The sequence below is a fragment of the Prionailurus viverrinus genome, chromosome X (genome assembly GCF_022837055.1).
Source record: "Prionailurus viverrinus isolate Anna chromosome X, UM_Priviv_1.0, whole genome shotgun sequence".
Taxonomy (NCBI): domain Eukaryota; kingdom Metazoa; phylum Chordata; class Mammalia; order Carnivora; family Felidae; genus Prionailurus; species Prionailurus viverrinus.
Window position 1 is genome coordinate 28,500,745 of NC_062579.1, and position 22,994 is coordinate 28,523,738.

The 22,994-nt window shown below is 36.6% G+C and overlaps 1 protein-coding gene across 1 annotated transcript in view; it reads left to right on the top strand.

The window, feature by feature from the left end:
- Positions 1–22,994, top strand: part of CFAP47 (cilia and flagella associated protein 47) — a 566,656-nt gene that overhangs the window by 270,735 nt on the left and 272,927 nt on the right. Inside the window, exons 40-41 of the mRNA XM_047844880.1 lie at positions 700–788; positions 16,236–16,322. Coding sequence (XP_047700836.1) covers positions 700–788; positions 16,236–16,322 — 176 coding nt within the window. The remainder of the gene's footprint in view (positions 1–699; positions 789–16,235; positions 16,323–22,994) is intronic.

The window sequence follows — 22,994 nt, forward strand, 5'->3', positions numbered from 1 at the left end:
AGTTTGAGGTTTTAGTTTTATATTTGTGCTTTTTTTTTTTTTTTTACTGTTTACTTATTTTTGAGAGAGAAAGACAGAACATGAGTGGGGGAGGGGAAGAGAGAGAGGGAGACACAGAATCTGAAGCAGGCTCCAGGCTCTGAGCTGTCAGCACAGAGCCCGACATGGGGGCTCGAACTCACAAACTGTGAGATCATGACCTGAGCTGAAGTTGGATACCCAACTCACTGAGCCACCCAGGTGCCCCTGTACTTTTATTATAGTACAAATACGTCATCTTAGCCACCACATTATAAACACAAGCATGTGTTTATACTCACAGAGCTCTATGTGTGCACTCTGCCTCTTCTTTATGTCACATATAGTAGGCATGTATGTGATTGATTAACTTGCAGATGTGAAACCATGCTCGGTCATTAAGGAAATCAATTTTAAAGAAATCAATTCAGGACACACTATTGTGACAAATAATTCACTTGTTAGCAAAGTATTATGGATCATTAATGTCGTGAAATCAATCTATTTTTGTTCTTTCCCACCCAGATTTTAGTAGTACAATATTTGTGGGACAAGAGGAATTATATAAATTAATATCACTGTAATATTTAAACAGGCTGTTTTTTAAATAGTTTAAGTTTATATATGGCAATTCATAGTACTCTTTTGTTATTTTCATATAGAATTTTTTTTTTATTTTAGGAAATTATAAATTGTAAATCCCCATGTTACACATGGAAAGAAATCACTGTAAAGGTTAAAAATCCCTTCCATACTGCTGGGGACTTCAGGTAAGTTATTCTTTTCATATAATTTCTTTGCCATTAGTCATGTTCAAGCTTAAGGGGAAATAAGTAATTCTTTTCACTATGAACCATTTGAGGAGAAACTTTGTGTTGATATTACACCTATTACACAATAAATATTATGTTACATAGTAAATTTATGAGCACCATCATATAAAACAGAATAAATAATGAAGATAAATCAATTTTTCTTGACATGCTGTTTGATCTATATAAAGCTAAAAGATTGATCATATCAAATTTATGAATTTTGTTTATGAGCTTTCTGTGTACTGAGATGTACTATTTTAATTTTTTTTAAATTTATAATTATGGTGCGCCTGACTTGCTCAGTCAGTAGAGCATGTGACCCTTGATCCCAGGGTTGTAAGTTCGAACCCCACATTGGGTATAGAGATTACTTTAAAAAGTTATAATTAATAGGCTTTTTTATTCCTAATCTTATTACATCTGTTGCTTTCAAAAAGTGAAATATTGATTCAAACAGAAAATGAATTTTTACTTAAGGCATCATGATTAATTACAATTGCACGTTAACCATGCATTTACGCATTTGGAGATTTAATAACAACAATTACAACAACACAAATTTGAGATGAAAAGACAATAAAATGCTGACGTATTATTTAAGGTCACAATAGACAAATATCTTTATGAACTTACATATTGAGGGACAAGATGGTCAATGATACCTCTGTACTGCTTCAATTGTACACTGTTTCCATCACCTTTAGAAATCAAATCGTCAACAACAGTACTTGTGTTGACACTAGAAGTTGTATGTATGCTTATTATTTTAGTATTTGATAATTTCCAGTTTTTAAAATCACTATATATGAAGACTTTTGGTAATTTCTTATTAATAATCATTTGTTGTTTACAAAACAATTTTTGTTGTTGTTAAAACAGTTATTGGTGAGGGGCACCTGGGTGGTGGCACAGTCGAGTAAGCATCCCACTCTTGATTTTGGCTCAGGTTATGATCTCAGGGTTGTAAGATCGAACCCTGTGTGAGACTCTGCACTGGCATTGTGGAGCCTGCTTGGGATTCTTTCCCTCTCCCCTGCTCATGTCCTCTCTCTCAAAAGAAATAAATAAACTTAAATAAAAAAACAGTTATTGGTGAATTTATGGTTCCTGTGTTCATGTGAGGGAGAGTTTTATTTACTGTACTTTTTTTAAAGTGTTATATCAGAATACAAGGAACAGAAAAATGTCAGAATATATAGCATTAATCCAGTATTAAAATATGCCCTTAAATGAACCAAATGACTGTTCTGCATAAGACATCAAGATTAAACATAATTAGTCTTACATTCTAGTGGTAGCACTGAAAGGAAATCTCAAAGTTCTAGGAGTTGCTAGATGATTATAGTTGTAGTTTTTCAAAAAATCATAATATTTTATTACTCTATGGTTTATCTCAGATTGAGTTAAAATAGTTGCTTCTTATGAGAAGTGCGTGGTTTGTCTGGTAAAAGACAAGATTGTTAATTGGGGAATTTTGACTCCTTTCTCCTTTATGTGAATGTGGCCCTCAGACTTAGGCAACGGACATATAAACTCAAACTTTTTCTTTTAAATATTTGTTTATTTTAGAGAAAGCCTACCCGTGTCCACGAGTGGGGATAGGGGCAGAGAGAGAGAAAGGGACAGAGTATCCAAAGCAGGCTCTGTGCTGATAGCAGAGAGCTGCATTCAGGGCTGAAACTCACAAACCATGAGATCATGACCTGAGCCAAAGTCAGATGCTTAACCAGTTGAGCCACCCATGCACCCCATTAACTCAAACTTTTAAAACCAGTTACAAAATTTCTAAGATCAATATTTTACAGTAGGCATGTATTTTAAAATTTAAAAATAATGCAATAGAAAAGAAAGGAAATTTAACTGCCAATTAATTCTTATGTAGTCTTTATTATTATTATAAACATCACAGTAAGTGACCTAGTTTTTAATGTTACACTTTTTTTTTTTAATTTTTAAATTTTTTTTTTCAACGTTTCTTTATTTTTGGGACAGAGAGAGAGACAGAGCATGAACGGGGGAGGGGCAGAGAGAGAGGGAGGGAGTCACAGAATTGGAAACAGGCTCCAGGCTCTGAGCCATCAGCCCAGAGCCCGACGCGGGGCTCGAACTCACGGACCGCGAGATCGTGACCTGGCTGAAGTCGGACGCTTAACCGACTGCGCCACCCAGGCACCCCTTTAATGTTACACTTTTTAAAAATTTTTATTTAAATCTAGGTTAGTTAACATATAGTATACTAATGATTTCAGGAGTAGAATTTAGTGATTCATCACTTGCCTATAACACCCAGTGCTCATCCCAACAAGTGCCCTCCTTAATGCCCATCACCCATTTAGCCCATGCTCCCACCCAACACCCCTCCAGCAACCCCCAATTTGTTCTCTGTATTTAAGAGTCTCTTATGTGGCACAAAAACAGACACATAGACCAATGGAATAGAATAGAAACCCCAGAACTAAACCCACAAACGTATGGCCAACTCATCTTTGACAAAGCAGGAAAGAACATCCAATGGAAAAAAGACAGCCTCTTTAACAAATGGTGCTGGGAGAACTGGACAGCAACATGCAGAAGGTTGAAACTAGACCACTTTCTCACACCATTCACAAAAATAAACTCAAAATGGATAAAGGACCTAAATGTGAGACAGGAAACCATCAAAACCTTAGAGGAGAAAGCAGGAAAAGACCTCTCTGACCTCAGCCGTAGCAATCTCTTACTCGACACATCCCCAAAGGCAAGGGAATTAAAAGCAAAAGTGAATTACTGGGACCTTATGAAGATAAAAAGCTTCTGCACAGCAAAGGAAACAACCAACAAAACTAAAAGGCAACCAACGGAATGGGAAAAGATATTTGCAAATGACATATCGGACAAAGGGCTAGTATCCAAAATCTATAAAGAGCTCACCAAACTCCACACCCGAAAAACAAATAACCCAGTGAAGAAATGGGCAGAAAACATGAATAGACACTTCTCTAAAGAAGACATCCAGATGGCCAACAGGCACATGAAAAGATGTTCAGCGTCGCTCCTTATCAGGGAAATACAAATCAAAACCACACTCAGGTATCACCTCACGCCAGTCAGAGTGGCCAAAATGAACAAATCAGGAGACTATAGATGCTGGCGAGGATGTGGAGAAACGGGAACCCTCTTGCACTGTTGGTGGGAATGCAAACTGGTGCAGCCGCTCTGGAAAGCAGTGTGGAGGTTCCTCAGAAAATTAAAAATAGACCTACCCTATGACCCAGCAATAGCACTGCTAGGAATTTACCCAAGGGATACAGGAGTACTGATGCATAGGGCCACTTGTACCCCAATGTTCATAGCAGCACTCTCAACAATAGCCAAATTATGGAAAGAGCCTAAATGTCCATCAACTGATGAATGGATAAAGAAATTGTGGTTTATATACACAATGGAATACTACGTGGCAATGAGAAAAAATGAAATATGGCCTTTTGTAGCAACGTGGATGGAACTGGAGAGTGTGATGCTAAGTGAAATAAGCCATACAGAGAAAGACAGATACCATATGGTTTCACTCTTATGTGGATCCTGAGAAACTTAACAGGAACCCATGGGGGAGGGGAAGGGAAAAAAAAAAAAAAGAGGTTAGAATGGGAGAGAGCCAAAGCATAAGAGACTGTTAAAAACTGAGAACAAACTGAGGGTTGATGGGGGGTGGGAGGGAGGAGAGGGTGGATGATAGGTATTGAGGAGGGCACCTTTTGGGATGAGCACTGGGTGTTGTATGGAAACCAATTTGTCAATAAATTTCATTTAAAAAAAAAAGAGTCTCTTATGGTTTCTCTCTCTCTGTTTTTGTTTTATTTTGTCTTCCCTTCCCCTTATGTTCATCTGTTTTGTTTGTTAAATTCCACATATGAGTGAAATCATATGATATTTGTCTTTCTCTGACTTATTTCGCTTAGCATAGAACACTCTAGTTTCCATCCACATTGTTGCAGATGGTAAGATTTCATTCTTTTTGATCGCTGAGTAATATATGTTACAGTTAAAAAACCAGAATTTAATTATTAACAGTCAAATATGAAACGTACTTTACAATAAAATAAAAATGTCCATGTTTTCCCCCCAAATTACATGCATTCTAGTGACCAGATTTGATCATTTTTACTCAAAATTTAACATTACTTTTAACCAAAATGGCAACCCGGCCTAGATTTAACAGAGACAGGATTTACCCACGTCTCTGTCTACCACATTAGTAGTTCTCAAATTCCTCCTTTGCAGAATGCAACTATTTCTTGCTATATAATGATTTTATATGTTGTAAGATTTGATTTGCTAGTATTTTGTTGAAGATATTACATTTATAATCGTAGGATATAATGGTGTAATTCCCTTTTCTAGTGATGACTTTGTTTTTTGTGGCATTAGTACTAGCTTCTGAAAATGATTTGGAAAATGATCCTTTCTATTCTATTTTTTGGAAGAGTTTTTGAAGGATTGGTATTAATTTTTTTAGTCTTCGGTAGAACTCACAACTAATGCCATCTAGGTCCGAGCTTTGCTTTGTGGGAAGTTTATTTCATTGCTAGTTCCACTGCTTTATTTGTTATGGGCCTAATTAGGTATTCTATTTCTCCTTAAATCAGGTTTGATAGTTTGTGCCATTCTAGGAATTTGTGCATTTCCTCCAAGTAATCAGTTTGTTGGCATAGAAGTTTATATAATATTTTCTTATAATCCTTTTTTTCCTAGAAAGTCAATGGTGATGGCCCTTCTTCCATTCCTTATTTTAATAATTTTATCTTCTTTCCTTTATTCTTGATCAGTCTAGATCAGTCTTATCAGTGTTATTGATCTTTTCAAAGAACCTTTTTTCTGGCTTCCTTGATATTCTCTATTGTTTATCTTTGTTAAGGTAGGGTTGATAAACAACAGAAAAAAAACCCTGCATATGTTTACTGTATGCAATTTGATGAGTTTGGACACATGCATACAGCCATAATACTATCACCACAATTAAGGTAACAAACATATCCATCATCGTTTTCAAAAGTTTCCTTGTGTTAATTTCTTTTTTTTTTTTTTTTTTGGTGGTAAGCATACTTGACATGACATGAGACTTACCCTCTTAGCACACAGTGCAGTGTTATTAAGTCTATTGTATATCACATCTCTAGTACTTATTCATCTTGCATCACTGAAACTTTATATAACAATTCTCCTTTTCATCCTAGTCCCAAATCCTAGCAACTGCCATTCTATTCTTTACTTTTTGAGTTTGACCACTTTAGACACCTCATATAAATGGAATCATACAGGATTTGTCCTTCTGAGACTGGCTTATTTCACTTAACATAATGTCTCCGAGTTTCATCCATGTTGTCACATGTTGCAGGATTTTCTTCCTTTTTGAGGTTGAATAGTGTTCCACCGTAATATACATACACTCAACACATTTTCTTTATTCATTCATTCATCTGTGGATGGACATTTGGGTTGTTTGGATTGTTTCTGTATTTTGGCTGTTGTGAACAATGTTGCAATGAACATGAAAGTAAAGATATATTTTTGAAATCCTGATTTCAATTTCTTTGGATAAATACCCAGAAGTGGAATTGCTAGATGACATGGTAGTGCTATTTTTAATTTTTTGAGAAAGCTGTATACTGTTTTCCTTAGTGGCTGCACCATTTTATATTCCCACCAGCAGTATGCCAGTGGTCCCTTTCTGCAGATACTTACCAACATTGTTATCTTTTTGTTTGTTTGTTTGTTTGTTTGTTTTTTATAATAGCCATTATGGCAGGTGTGAGGGGATATCTAATTGTGGTTTGAATTTGCATTTCCCCGATGAGTAAGGATGTTCAACATGTTTTAATATGCATGAAAAGTGTCTGTTCTTATCCTCTGCCCAATTCTTTATTGGATTGTGTGTTTTTTTGTTTGTTTTTTGCTTTTGAGTTGTATGAGGGGTTTTTTTAATTGATTTTGGATATTAATTTGTAAACATTTTTTCCCATTTAGTAGGCTGTCTTTTCATTTATTTTTTTCAAATGTATTCATTTTTGAGAGAGAGCGAGCATGTATGTGAGTGGAGGAGGGGCAGAGAAGAAGATTGAGAGATTGAGAATCTCAAGCAGGCTCTGCACTGTTGCCGTGGAGCCTGATTCAGGCCTCAAACCCACCAACCTGATCATGACCTGAGCCAAAATCAAGAGTCAAACCCTAAACCAACTAAGCCACTCAGGGGCCCCACCTTTTCATTTTTGTTACTCTTATATAGCTCTATTCCATTTCCCCCTATTTTGTGGTGTTTTTGTCAGACATATCAGTGGTGTTGCAATAATCAGTAATGTTACATAACATTTTTTGGTATTTCTTTTTTTAATTTTGGCTTAATTTTTATGATCTGAAGAAAGCTGAGAGACGGGTAGTGTATTAGTTTGCTAGTGCTCCCATAACAAAATACCACAGACTGGGTGGTTTAAACAATAGAAACTTCTTTCCTCACAGCTCTGGAGGCTAAAAGTCCAAGATCACGGTATTGGCAGATTGGGTTTCTCTGAGGCCTCTCCCCTTGGTTTGAGGATAGCCAGCTTCTTGCTGTGCCCTCACGTCATCTCTTCTCTGCATGTGCACATCCCTGGAGTCTCTGTGTGTCCACATTTCCTCTTAGAAGAACACTAGCCAGAATGAATTAGGGCTCACTCTAATGGCCCCATTTTAACTTAATCACATTTTAAAGGTCCTGTTTTCAAATACAGTCACATTGTGAGAGTACTAGGCGTTAGGGCTTTAACATATGAAATGTGAGGGAGGACAAAATTCAGCCCATAACCGAATGGATACATTTATAATTTTCATTATATTAGCCTTTTTTTTTTTTTTTTTTTTTTTTTTACCATTTTTGTTTCTATTTGTTCCTTTGGGTTCACATTACCTTTTGGAATAACTCCCCTGCCCCAGTCCAGCTTCACTCTCACCCACCTCATTTCTCAGTCTTTCTTTTCCTTTCTCTTTGTCCTCTCCTTCTGGTAATTGCATTACATGTGTGTTGGTGCTTTTTTAACGGTGAGCCAGATATGTATTAGACTCTGTTTATTTTTTCCTTATTCTATTTTCTGTGTGTTCTTCAGATTGCCTAATCTCTATCGGTCTTCAGTTTGTTAATTCTTTTTTATTTTTCTGCCAGTTTAGATCTACCATCGAGCTGCTCTAGTGATTTTTTTTTTTTATATTTGTTGTTGCAGTTTCCATCTCCAGAATTATTTTGTTCTTTTATTTCAGTCTCTTTTTTTAATATTCTCTATTTGCTGTTGCGTTGTCATCATATGTTCCTTTACTTCTTCGGCCATACTTAAGTTTTTGAAGACATTTATAATGGCACTCTTGAATTAATGTTCTGTTAAATCTGACAGCTGGTTACGTTAACATGTGGTTTCTCTTGCCCACTTCTTTTCACGTCTCATCATTTTTATGTTGAAAACTAAACATTTTAAAAGATATATTCTAGCAGCTGAATACCGGTCCCATCTCCCATGAGATTGTTAATGGTGTTGGTTAACTTCTTAACTGACTGACCATCCTATTTTAGTAATATTTGCATCCTCCCCAGAAAATCTCCACACACAAAGTATGAAGCCTCTGATGTTAATTCGCGGGGGACATAGCTTTGGGAATGCCCACAGTCAATCTGGGATGACAGTGGCTTTGGCAGGATTCCTTTTGACTATCTCTTTTTGCCTCCACACCCATATATTAGATTTTGCTAATTCCAGTTCTATAGGAGGCATAAATTGCTCCTCAGATAAATTCAATCAAATCTAGGCTCCTTTGAAGTAATAGTTTCTTAAGTAAGTGTTTAATTAAGATTTATTCTGTCCCCACAAGGGGTCCTCGAGCTGTCCCTTTCCCCTGTTGTTTACTAGCAAAGTAGCAGGCATGCAGTTTAGCCAGTGTTTCCATTGAATCTACCAGTCTACTCCCAATTGCCCTTTACCTCAACCTGTACTATTTTTTTTTAATTTTTTTTAACGTTTATTTATTTTTGAGACAGAGAGAGACAGAGCATGAACGGGGGAGGGGCAGAGAGAGAGGGAGACACAGAATCGGAAGCAGGTTCCAGGCTCTGAGCCATCAGCCCAGAGCCCGACGTGGGGCTCGAACTCACGGACTGCGAGATCGTGACCTGAGCTGATGTTGGACGCTCAACCGACTGAGCCACCCAGGCGCCCCAACCTGTACTATTTTTAAGAGCATCCCTGGTCTTAACCTTCTTCATACTTTATTGAAAATGAAGCTAGTTATCAGTTCCTTTCGGAAGAGATTAAGAACTGTCTGTTTTAAGGCCATCTTCTCCTTCCAGGCAAAATCTCTAAACCATGGCCCTGTAGCTGGCGGTGGGGATGGTGTTGCACTTTCCCCGAATACCACCCGTGCATGAGGTGCTAAGTGCTAGGTGAGATAGGGACAACAGCTTTAGGTCTTCTTATTTTGCTTCTGCCAGCACCAGACAAGCACTTTGTTAGCTAGGGTGAGGACAGTTTCACACCTATGTAGAGTCTCTGTCCTGTGACTGGGCAGAAGAGGGATACCCCCAACTCCTCTCAGCTGCACTTGCCCAGAACTTAGCAGTGTGTACTGGGGGCAGGATGAGAAATGTTGATATCCTACACCTCCCAGAAAACTATAGTTCTCCAACTGGGAGCTGGGTAAGTTGAGAGCCTTGTATTCTTAGCTGTGCCAGTGAGGAGTAGGGTTTCCGTGTTACTGAGTGGGGGAGGAAGAGGGAGCGAGGGGTTTTGGTTCACAAATTATAGCCTTTCTTACTGAATGCAGTAAATATTGTTGAATAGATTTTTCTTAATTTACTATATTCCCTTAAGGATAATTTCTAGAGAATTATTACAGTTGATTTTTACAACTTTTACTCATTTTCCTGGGGAGTGGGTCTGGGGAGCTGTCATGGTGTCATGCTCAAACAATGTTTGCTTTTAGTTCTATTTGGCCCATTATTACTATGGACACTCCCGGTCTCTGTTGCTGTTTGCATGCTATGTCTTCTTAAATGTTTTGCTCCCAATCTGTTTGTATCTTTGAACTAATGTTTATCAGTTTTCTAATCTGTTTTTATCCATTTTGTCAACCTCTGCATTTTGATTGGAGTGTTGAATCTATTTAAAGTTAATGTAATCTCGGGGCATCTGGGTGGCTCAGTTGGTTAAGCGTCCTGACTTTGGCTCAGGTCATAATCTTAGTGAGTTCAAGCCCTGTATCAGGCTTTGTGCTGACAGCTGAGAGCCTGGATCTTGCTTTGGATTCTGTGTCTCCTCTGTCTTTACCTCTCCTCCGCTTGTGTTTTCTGTTTCTCTCTCTCTCTCTCTCAAAAATAAATAAATATTAAAACATAAATAAATAGGGGCGCCTGGGTGGCGCAGTCGGTTAAGCGTCCGACTTCAGCCAGGTCACGATCTCGCAGCCCGTGAGTTCGAGCCCCGCGTCGGGCTCTGGGCTGATGGCTCAGAGCCTGGAGCCTGTTTCCCATTCTGTGTCTCCCTCTCTCTCTGCCCCTCCCCCGTTCATGCTCTGTCTCTCTCTGTCCCAAAAATAAATAAATGTTGAAAAAAAAAATTAAAAAAAAAACATAAATAAACAAAGTTAATGTAATCTCTGATACAGTAGGATTTATATCTGCCATTTTGGTACCTATTTTCTATGTCTTATGTCTTTGTTCCTTCATTTCTCCATTACTTCTTGGTTTTGTAGTATATATTTATTTTTGTGTAAAGTTTTTATTCCTCCTTCTGTCTTCTACTGTATCTTATTTTCTTAGTTTACCTTGAAGATTATAATTAGCATCCTAATTCAAAATAATGTAGCGTGGTGTAGCTAAGTCAGTTGAGCATCCAACTCTTGATCTTGGCTCAGGCCGTGATCTTGCGGTTTGTGAGATTGAGCCCCACATCTGGTTTGTGCTGACAGCATGAAGCCTGCTTGGGATTCTCTCTCACCCCCCCTCTGTCCCTTCTCCTACTCGCACCTGAATGCACTCTCTCTCTCTCAAAATAAATTAATAAACTTAAAAAAAAAAATCTTTGCAGGGCACCTGGGAGGCTTAGTTGGTTAAGCATCTGACTCTTGATTTCAGCTCAGGTTGTGATCTCATGGTTCATGAGTTTGAGTCCTGCTTTGACAGTGCCTTGTCTGCTTGTGTTCTCTCTCTCTCAAAATGAATAAATAAACTTAAAAAAAAATGTAGTTCAAATCAATACCAACTTAATTTCAATATAATTCAGAAACTTTGCTGCAGTATATCGCCTTTTCGTACCCCCTTTTAGTGCTATTAGTGTTAGACCTATTACATCTTTACACATTACAAGCCTGTAAAACTGTTTTATTTATTGTTTCACACCCTTTTCATTTAAATCAGAAAGCAAAATGTAAAAGTTTGCAAAGAAAATACAGTTTTAGTTAGTTTTATACATATAGCTATGTAGTTACCTATGCTGGTGTTTTTTATTTCATGTGTTTTTGAGTTAATTTCTAGTGTCCTTTTATTTCAGCCTGAAGGACTCCCGTTAATATTTCTTATAGGGCACATATGCTAGCAATTAATTTTTTCAGTTTTTGTTTATTTGTTATTTATTCCTTCATTTTAGGACAGTTTTCCTATATATTCTATTCTTTTTTTCTTAATGTTTTATTTTATTTTTGAGAGAGAGAGAGAGAGAGACAGAGTACAAGCAGGGGAGGGGCAGAGAGAGAAGGAGACACAGAATCTGAAGCAGACTCTAGGCCCCGAGCTCTCAACACAGAGCCCAATGCGGAGCTCGAACTCACGAACTGTGAGATCATGACCTGAGCCAAAGTTGGACGCTTAACTGACAGAGCCCCCCAGGCACCCTTGTATATACTATTCTTTATTGGCAGTCTTCTTTCAACTCACTGACTCCATCACCCCATTACCTTCTGTCCTAAAGGGTTTCAGATGGGAATTCACTGTTAATTTTACTGAGGAACAACGTAGGTGTTGAGTTAGTTTTGTCTTGCTGCTTACCAAGTCTTGGCTCATGAACCATTTGACTATTATTTTCTAGTTTTGGATTGCTTTGGATTTATCCTGAAAAAAAATTTTATGCTTCTTGGATGTGTAAAGTAATGTTTCTCATCAAATTTGGGAATGGAATTTTTCATCATTTATCTCTTCACGTTTTCTTTCTGCCTCTTTCCTATCTTTTCAGCATTCTGATTAGGCTTATGTTTATCCTTGATGGTGTTTACAGTTTTCTGTGACCGTTTAATTTTTCTTCATTGTTTTCTCTTTTTATTCTTTAGAAATAATCATTTTATCTGGCCCGTTTTCAGGTATACTGGTTCTTTCTTGTGCCACTGCAAACCTGCTCTTGAGTTCCTCTAATGATTTTCTATTTCAGGTATCGTACTCTCAAAGTACAAAATTTATAATTGGCTCTTTTAAAAAAATGTCTTTCTTTATTAGTACTCTTTATTTGGTGGGACATCATTATCTCCCATAGACATAGAAGATCTTTCACATACTCTGGGGATCTAGCAAGCTGCTTCAACCAGATCTTGTTCCTCAGATCTTCCTCTGTTGTTTGGGCAAACACTTGTTTGATCCAACTGCTGTAGGAACCTCAGGTACAATTGCTACTGATTGTTTTCAACAAACATCCTGAGTATTGCCGTCTTCCTTTGAGTCAGGTCAGTAAAGACATCACCTTGCCAACTGATTTTTTCCAGCGAGTTGTGAGACAGATAAAAAAGTAGCAATGCTCACGGGTGGAACTTTTTTCGAAGAGCTCAAATCTCAGTCTGTCCCCTTATGTTACTGCCTGCCAGTTTTTACAACTACGTTGGTGTCAAGGCGGATGATTTTCAAGCCTACTGCTAAGCAGTGGTGAGGAACATGGGAGTTACAATGTGAAAGTTATAAGGCCACAAACTGTGCTGTTCTTACTACGGTGTGGCGTTTTTTCTTGAATAAACACTATTCAGATTGTTGCAAGCCTTTCATTAATTTACCAGAGTTCTGAAAAAGTTAATTTTTACCATCTTTTCCAGTGTTTTTGTTGCTTTTATAGAGGAGTAAATATATGGTGGTTCTAACTCTGCCATTCCTTGCCTTTTTTTTTCTGGTAGCCTGGTTTTATTAGTTGAGAAATGGTTTTTGTTTTAGATCAGACTCTTGCTTCTCAAATTATGATCCTTGAATCATCAATATCAACATCACCTGGGAGTTTGGACAAATAGAATCACAGGCCCACTCCAACCCATGGGAGTCAGAATCTGCATTTAACCACATTGCCAGAGGATTTGTTTTTACATTAATGTTAGAGCACTGCAGGTCTAAATCAAGACTGCTCAAAGTTTAATCCATAGATAAGCTGTTTAAAAAGCATCTGGAGGGGAGCCTGGGTGGCTCAGTTGGTTAAGCGTCCGACTTCGGCTCAGGTCATGATCTCGCAGTCGGTGAGTTCAAGCCCCACGTCGGGCTCTGTGCTGACAGCTCAGAGCTTGGAACCTGTTTCAGATTCTGTGTCTCCCTCTCTTTCTGACCCTCCCCGGTTCATGCTCTGTCTCTCTCTGTCTCAAAAATAAATAAACGTTAAAAAAAAATTTTTTAATAAATAAATAAATAAATAAATAAATAAATAAAAATAAAAAATAAAAAGCATCTGGAGAGCTTGTTTTAAATGGAAGTTTCTCGAACCCATGCCAGACTTGATGAAGTCATAATTGATGCACGTAGAAGCTTGGGAATCTGTATTTTGAACAAACACTACAGATGATCGTAATACACATTGAAGTGTGGGAACTGCCATTCTGAAGCTGCACTAATCAAATAGGGTTTTTTTTCCATTTTAATGACAGTTTGTATTTCATTTTACAGTTAATATTTCTATTTTAAGGAGGGCATCTTCACTGTAATTAAGAGGGACTTTTCAAATGCTATTTTATCCCAAAATGACACATGCACACTGTATGAAAAATCTAATATTTATTTTACTGCTTTAGTCTTTTTATTTGTGTGTAAAATTGTGTTATCCTTGTGACTGTTTTTTAGCCAGAACAAATTATGACCAAAATAAATTGCCCTTATGATTCACCTTGGATTTATAGAAATATAAAGAAACATTGTACATCTTTTTCTGTCTCATAATTTAATGAGGTTTAAATGAGAATTTAGTGCCTTAATTTAAATTAAAATTACTCTCTTGAGAGGAATTCTTCCTACTTTTGCTTAACTATAACTTTAAAATGATATAAGCTAGTCTGGTAGTCTGATACATGTCTTATACAGTTCATAGTTAACATTTTACTACAGTTAATTTTGTATCTTTAAAAAATGTCTAGTATTTAATATGGATGTAATTCCTTATAACCCTTAAATGAAACTCTCAGAACTACCAACCTAAAATAAAAGGACAGAAAGTGATGCTAACATTGTCATTGAGCAAGAATTCTGGTTCCCTGTGAGAGTCCTTCTAGCTGGACTAACTATCACATTGACATGAAACAGATTAACAGGAGAAAATCAAATTTAATAGTGTAAGGTTGGGGAATCCACCCAGACTTGGAAATTCCAAGGACAGTCAAAATGAGGTATATATGTCATCCCGAGCTAAGGAGAAGTGGACAGGGGTCTGGGATTTTAAAGGAAAGGAATGCACCTCATGGGACAATAAAAAGAGCAGATGTTTGGTGATTAGATGTTTGCCCTGCCATACATTTGGGTCACTCGGGTAGAATTTATTTCTGCTAATAAAGCTTATTCCGGGGAAAGACCCCCAATTTAGAGTCTTCTGTATAGTTAAGGGAGGGGCAAAAGTTTTCTTTTGCGTCCAGAAGGTTTTGATTGTATTAAGCTTAAAATAATCTGCATGCCAAAGAGGCACATTCTGGGAATGGGGGCTGTCCTGAACCCTTTAACATTGAAACATTAGAATGTATGAATGTTTTAATTGTTTTTGTATGCAGTTGCTTGTGTGTTTGTGTTTCAATACTAAAACATTTGATTAATTTTATTATTGATCTATTTTTATTGTAAAGCTCATATTATGAGATAACTGTGACATAGTAAAGATTTATTTAATGAATTGTTGGGAAGGAGGAATTTTTTTCTGCTTTTCAAGACCCTGAACTAAGAATCAAATTGGTATGAGACAGAGTAACAGGAAAAAATCATACTTAGTTTCTTACATAAGGGGAATTCACACACACATGAAATTGCAAAGACAGTGAGGCAACAAGAGGCTAAAATGAACTAAGGAGAAGGATAGAGGTGTGAGGATACAAAGGGGAAGAAGACCTTTAGCCAGAAGGTGAGAGGAAATGTCTGGAAAACAAAGATTGTCCTATTCAGATAAATTTCTTAGGTAAAGAGGAATCTCTGTTAATAGCTCTTTTCCTGGCATAGGATCTCTTTTCCTATGTAAATTTAGTAAGTTGAGAGGAAGGTGAACAGCTTAGCATAAATCTGCTGGGTTTTGATTGCTTTTGACTCATAATAATCTTCGCACCAAAGTGGTTCATCTTCGTGTAGCCTATAGTTGGCCCCTACAGAATCCAGTTTGAATAAATCTGCTCTTAATATTATGCACATTCTCTTCAACTCTGCAGATAGAACTCTGCTGTTGGTATCTTTCACCCACAGCAAGAGAATCATTTCCACCCTATCCTCCACTATAATATGGGCAACCTAAGGCAGAGAGGATAACTGATTCATGCTTGTATAACCAGCATCTGGTCCCACATCTAACATATAATAGAGTCTCCATAATTGTTTCTTGAATGAATGAGCATTATCTTATAAGGAGGACTGAATTGCTATGTAATTCCCAAAGATAGCATAATTACTAATGCACTGATTAACTAGGTATCCTCATCTCATGTCCAGTCCTGAAAGAAACATTTCTCTTTTTTGGAAATAAGATTAGAAATTATGAAATGTGTACAGCTCTGACAATACATTGAGACCAGTATGTGATTCCATTTTGTTTCTGGAATATCATTTGGGCAGTCACTTGTGTTACAAATTTCCTTGCTTTGAGAATTAAGTATTGCCTTTCCATATAAAAGGCTATTCTTTTTACATATTTCAATTCCAGATCTTTCCCTTTTTTTAAAAGTGATCTCTACACCCAGTGTGGGGCTCAAACTCACAGCCCTGAGATCAAGAGTTTGTGCTCTACCAACCGAGACAGTCATGTGCCCTGATCTTTCCCATTTTTTAATATATATGCTTTGAGATGCAAAATGAGAACATGTGGATTTTTTGAACTATAATTTATTCTGATTCGAATTATATTTTATGAATGAGGGAAAATTTTTAAAGAATGTTTTGTGGTCATTTGAATTTTGTTACAATAGAATTCAAAATAAGCCTTTTTTTTTCCCATTTAGTGTCACATTGGTGGAATCCTCAACATTTATCTCTTTGCCATCTCAATTAACTGAATCTGGACAACTCATTAACCACAAGAACAGTGGGTAAGTATGAATATATTTTATACTCATAATTATCTGAGAATTCTGAGAAATGAGTTTTCAACTAAAATTGTTATATAACATACAACAGTTTTCATTTCTTTAAAATATTGATATTATATATAACTTATGTTATTCACAGTTACACTATTCTCTTATGTGTTACTAGGCTATGTGCAGGAAAACTGAATAAATATGTACTTGATTAAATACAGTGGATTCTCATTATTTGTGGTCATTATGTTCTACAAAATTGTGATACTGACTGAAGGAATATTATTCTAGAAGAAGTCTATGTAATCACATAGATTGTAACTGTAAATCCTAAAAATAAGCTATCCTGGTAGATTCTATTTTCTTCACACAGAGAAAATGAGGTTTAGAAGTGTTTAAATAACTTGCATGAGGCTGACCCACTAACAGCTGCCAGCAAATTGTTTCAAACCCTGTTCACCTGGTCCCAGAGCTGAAGTTTCTTGAATATTTGTACTTCTGTCATGCCTCCTACTATCTCCATCCTCTGGTCACCTGTGTATGAAAACTAAAGCAGAAAGGTCCAGTGTCACCTTGTTTGACCTTAACTAGAAATTTGTATGACCATTGACTGGAACTGTTTGCCACATATCCACAAACAGCAGGAGAAGCTCCATGAGTATGGATTTGGGGGTTACAAATCACTTTTTAGCGAGGAGACAGATTTGCAAATAACCTTAATTTGTGGATAATGAGAATTGACTGTTTTTAAGCTTATTCCACCTACATTCTGAAGTCTGAATTTAGTTTAGAAAGAAACTTTGACTTTGGAATAGAGAAGCAGAACTTTTAAAAGTTAGATTGTTTTGTTTCTTATCTATTTTTAACTATAGAATAACTATTTAATGTGAAATAGAATAAAAACAATGTTGCCAAGGTTAAAGAAAGTTCAACCAAAAGAGAAGAATGCAAGTATGTGTTAGTGAAATGTATGCATCTGTTGACTACTATGTTGTTAGTTTATTTTATACCTTTGTCTGTGTATTGCTTGACAACACTGTCATCCTTTTAGATGCAAAAACATGTCAGGAGTCAAGGATTTGGCAATTTTGAAACCATAGGAATAACCACTGTTAAAGTGATTTGTGCAAATCTTGCTAAGATTAAAATGAATATAGTTTATTTTCCGAAAACGAGTTGTATTTAAGCCAATATTTCCATGAGATTATAAGGATTACATTTACTATGTTTGATTTCTTCATTTGCTATTCTGTGAGAAAAATTGTTAAAAGAAAAACCATTTCTGTCTCACTGCCTTTGTTTTATTAAATGCTAATTACATGCTTAACTAAGGCATTCAAAGTCTTCCTTTTATATTTTACTTTAATGAATAATAAAATATGAATTAATACCTTGAGCGATAAAACATCATTATAGATACCATATGAATTGTAGTACAATTTCATAGTATTGTAGGTATTTTATGTTAATTTCTTTGGAGTCTGAAATGCTGGTTTTCCCATACACTCTTCAGTAAATAGTTTTCCTAAGTTTTTATCTTTTCAGTCCCTTGCTTCTTGATTAAACAGCTATTCGGCATCATAGATTTTACCTGAATGGGCTTGAAATAATTTTCCCACATCAACCACAAATAATTTATAGTATCACATATTAAACCGGAGTTAGATTGCAAGGCAATGCTATAGGTATCTGTGAGCATAAGTAACTCAAATTTGGATCAGTTTAATGAACAGTAACACTGAGTTCCCCTTTCTTAATTTGGAACGCAGTATAGAAATTCTGTATTCCAAATTTTAACATAATTTTTCTTCATATAATATTCTGGAATGGTTTTGATTAGATCCAAAGTTCCATAATTACTGAAGCTATAGGTAAAGACATCATTTTTATGTTATTCTTCTCAAATCTAAACTAAAATGGAATGAACAAGTATTAAGACTTTTATAATTTAACTTGAGCTGGAAAGGACACTTTACAAATACTCCCCCAAAGTAATTGCCAACTCAGCATGAAGTACACCTTAAGAAGTGTGTCTATCATGTCTCAAAATTATTAATCATTCTTTCTCATATAGTTTCTTCCATTCATATTTATAAAACTTTACTTTCTTAGTTCCTTGCTCAAGGTTTCTTGTCATAAAATTAACATACAGATGTGGTGACATTGAGTATTGGTCAGAGAGAACATGATCCAATGTAGAGTAGTCACATGTCTGTAGATTAACTCTGAAAGAATGTTTCAGGGCCTTTTGTTTAAGGTATTAAGCATTTACTCCTGTGCACTTCAGGTCAAAGGTAAGAGTGAGATTTTAAAAAAGGCAAAGGCTATAGTTTTTCAAGAAGAAATGGACCTTGGTTTGTCATTTCAGCCCTGGCCTCAGCTAAATGCTGAGCCCCAAATCCACATGTTGGGTTGAAATAGAATAGTCTCAGGTTTATCCCAAAGGCTATTTTTCTGACATTTCTGAAGTGATTTATTAGAAGCACTTATGACTCCTTCTTTTGGGGTCCTGTTTACTGTATAACACCTGTAGGATCCAGTTCATGTAGCAGGCAAATCTTTATTCACTTTCTCAAGAATCAGCTAAAGTATCCAGAGCTCTAACAATCAAATCCACTTTATAGATAGCAGAAAGGAGGAAGCACAATAAAAGTGTGCCTCTTCTTTCTGAGTTAGGGAAGCTTCCCAGAAATAGCACACAGCATTTCTGATTGTAGCCAGTTGGCCAGATCTAGCTGGCAAGAAGACTGAAAAACCATCGTTCTCCACATACACATCAAAAATAAAATGAGGGTTTGGGGGCACCTGGGTGGCTCAGTTGATTAAGCATCCAGCTCTTGGTTTTGCCTCAGGTCATGACCTCAGGGTTCGTGAGTTCACACTCCACATCAGGTTCTGTTGGCAGTGCGGAGCCTGCTTGGGATTCTCTCTCCCTCTCTCTCTGCCCATCCCCCACTCATGCTGTCTCTGTCCCTGTCTCAAAATAAATAAACTTTAAAATAAAATATAAAATAAAATAAAATAAAATAAGGTTTGGTCAGTGAGGAGGAAAGGGCCCATGGATATTGGGATAGGCAACCAACAAGTTCCACCATGAGGGGACACAAAAGAGAGTTTTATTTCAAACACCACAAAGGTATCTAGTATTTCATCAGTCTGGCTTCACTGGCATACTGAGGCCTTTTGGTCTTTAAATACATCTTAATAAAATAATACTAAGTGATGTTACACACTCTGTTTTTCTTAAAGCTCTCCTTAATGTTTGTCTTGAATAGATTTCCATATGCAAATAAAATTTAAGGACATACATTTTGAATCATGACCGGAATGGAAGTCATTAATAACTTTTGTATGTAATATACCATCCATTAAGCATTATCTCAATAAAACCCAGTCTGATTGCTAGGTCTAATCAGCAAGAGAACAAGAAAAGGTTAAAAAAAATATTCCATAAACTGTCAGTAATCTTTTTTTTTTTAAAGCATTTAACAAATATCCCTGTTTTATTCCTTTTAGGCATGTGGTAATATTGCACTTTCCCAGTTGGAGTTAGGTGTGAACATATAACTTAATTGACCAATGGCATCTGAGGATAAGTGCTGAACTTTTTCTCCAAAGGATAGCTTTAAGAGCCAGTGAACAATTTTTCGTGTTCCCTTTCCCTGATACAATTACTAAAGAAGCAAGTATAAAAATGGAGTCCCCTTGACAGAAATGCACCTTATTCTTTTCATTAGTCTCCATGTGTGATGAGGTAGTTTACATTTGCTTGATTTACTCAGATAATAAACATTTGGCAACAGTCAAAAAAAAAAAGAAAGAAAGAATAGAAGAAAAAGAAAAAGAAAAAAGAAACGGAGTCCCCCTTCACCAAGGATCTCTGAGTGCTTCCTATCTATCTAGGTTGGACATGTAATGTGAGCATGAAGTAACCTTGTGCTAATCCACTGAGATATGGGATGCTCCTGCAGTGTGACCTAGCACATGCGGATACTCCTCCATAGATCACTTCAGTCACTATTTCCCCAGATAATAAATATTCTCTTCTCAAATGAGCAGTGAAGTGCTGAAATTATCTTTGAGGTGGCATAAAAAAAGGTAAAGTCTCTTATTAAAATTTTTAAAAATGCCTCTTTTTATAAACTGCTCTTCTTAAGGCAACAGATACATATAAAACAGCACATTTGGAACCACATGGATGATAAAACTTTATATTCATCACACATTTTACTTTATGGGAAAATGATCCATAAGCATAAGCAAGAGCAGTTAAGAAGTTTTTATTCTAATTAAATCCACAGGATTATGAAAAGGGATCAGAACAAGAGACTGATTTTAGCGACACTTAAAATTAAATGATGGGTCAACAGTGCTCAGAAATGAGCACTTTATAAATAATCTCCTCAGTGATATGACTTGATATTTTTTTCCAGTGACATTGAATCATTTATCATTTAATAAATTCTTACTAAGTGGCCCCTCAAGCAGTGTTCATAGTACCAGAGAAATACTGGGATAAATAAGTCAGAGATCTGGTTCTCAAGGAGCCAACCATCAAATAGAGAAGGAAAAACAAATCTACATAAATGGAGGTGATTGTACAGGGCAGAATGCATTCAGTAATATATGTTGACCAAAAAAAAAAAAAAAAAAAGTTCTGTGAGCTCTTTGGCAAGGAATAGCACTATCTAGGTATTATAGAGATCTTTCTGGAGAACAAGGCATTTAAGAATAATGAGGTAGTAAGCACTTTTTTCTCATGCATATACGATACTCTGCTGTTCTTTATCGTCTACAAATTGGGATCTGAAACATGAGTAGGATTTTGATGGCATGAATCTAGAGCAAGGGAGAGTTTTCCTACAAGTATAAAAGGAGCTTGGGAGGAAGGAATTGCTGAGGCAGTGGAGGAGGGGACGGGCAAGGGGAAATACAAGACATATGCTTCTGCATATGGATTGTAGGAGAGTGTGAATGAAAGTCGAAAAGGTGTTGAAGTGTTTATCCTTCTGCTTTGTAATTATTTGTTGCAGACCTACTTTGTATGACAGACTGTATACCCCATGAGCTTAGGGGCTTCTTCATTCATTCTGGTCTCCAGGGTAGCTTGGCCCAGAATAGCCTCCCACCTGAAAGAAGGCCCGAGAGATATTTTTTCTGAGTCCTGATTCTTGCTCAAAACCCAGAAAGCTGTATTGTGCATGGCCATGATATTAAAATATTTCATTGTACTACAGTGAATAATTGGTGACAATTAGAATTAGGCATATCTCCAAGGAAAGCTGAGTGAATCAAAGGCCAGATGTGTGTGCTAAGAGTAACCATCTGCCCTGGTCCTCTTGCTCTATATACCTGCTTTACATACCTGCTTTTCATACCTGCTTTTAATGTCATCACACTCTTTGGCAGCCTGATGAAGCCTATTCTACTTTACAGAAAAATATTTTGTGAGTACTTAAAATAAGATGCAAGGGTTACAGAGTATCTTAATCTACCCAGGTTGCCATAACAAAATAACATAGGAAGGGTAGCTTCAACCACAGAAATTTATTTCCCACAGCTATGGAGGCTGGAAGTCTAAGATCATGGTGTGGCCAAGGTCGGCTTCATTCGAAGGCCTCTTCTCTTGATTTGTAGGTGGCAGCCTTCTTGCTGTGGCTTTACGTGACCTCTGTGTGTACATAGAGACTGAGCTCACTGCTATTTTTTCTTATAAGGAAACTAATTCTGTTGTATCAGAGCCCCACCCTTATGACCTCATTTAACTTTAATAATGTTCTTTTAGTCCCTTTCTCCAAATATAGTCGTCTGGGTCATTAGCGCTACAACATATGAATTTAAGGGCAATACAGTTCAATCTATGGCACAGAGGAAACTAATATACCAGCAGATAGAAAAATATTAAAAATTGTAATATATTAAAATATATATAGTTCTTCATTAACACAATATGCAGTAAGATCTACTGGCATACATAATAACTATCATACTTTAAAAGTAGTTATGAATGTAAATAATAGCTTAAGATATGTACATAAGTTGAAATGTGATATAAACATATTTGTGATTATTTGGTGGCCAAGTCATATTACAGCAAATACTACTGTGGTTTGGTTTAAATTGCTATTAAGAGCTAATGGAAGTCAAGATGGAGTTTTTCCCCATTTGAATTCACAGATCCACTCTGTCCTTGCGCCCAAGGTTCGTGCACCTTGCTTTACAGACTTCTCAATTGCTCAGGGGCCAAAGTGGTACAAATGGCAGCAAACATCCCATTTTTACCACCCTCCTTTTTTGAAGAACCTTGGGACACATGGAGGACAGAATCAATCTCAAAATTGACCCTCTTACATTTCTTCCCATAATTCGTGAAAACTAGTCTTTGACCAGAAAATTTTTTCTTTGATTTGGAGACCGCCCTGAATGCTGGCCCAGGAGTATCTTCATGAAGGCTTATAATAAAGATCTTCTTTCCCTATTAGAAAAGGCTTGAGTAGGAAGTCATTCTTCAGGCGGGTTTATTCACGCTCTGAGTAGAGCCGGTTCAACGTCATTTTGATCATCTTAGCTTGAAAAGAGCTGCGTACCATCACTGCAGAGGAAAAAGGAATGTCATCCCTTCATACCTCATAGATAGGTTTCACTCCCTGACCTTAACCTCCTACTAAATTACTAGAAAGC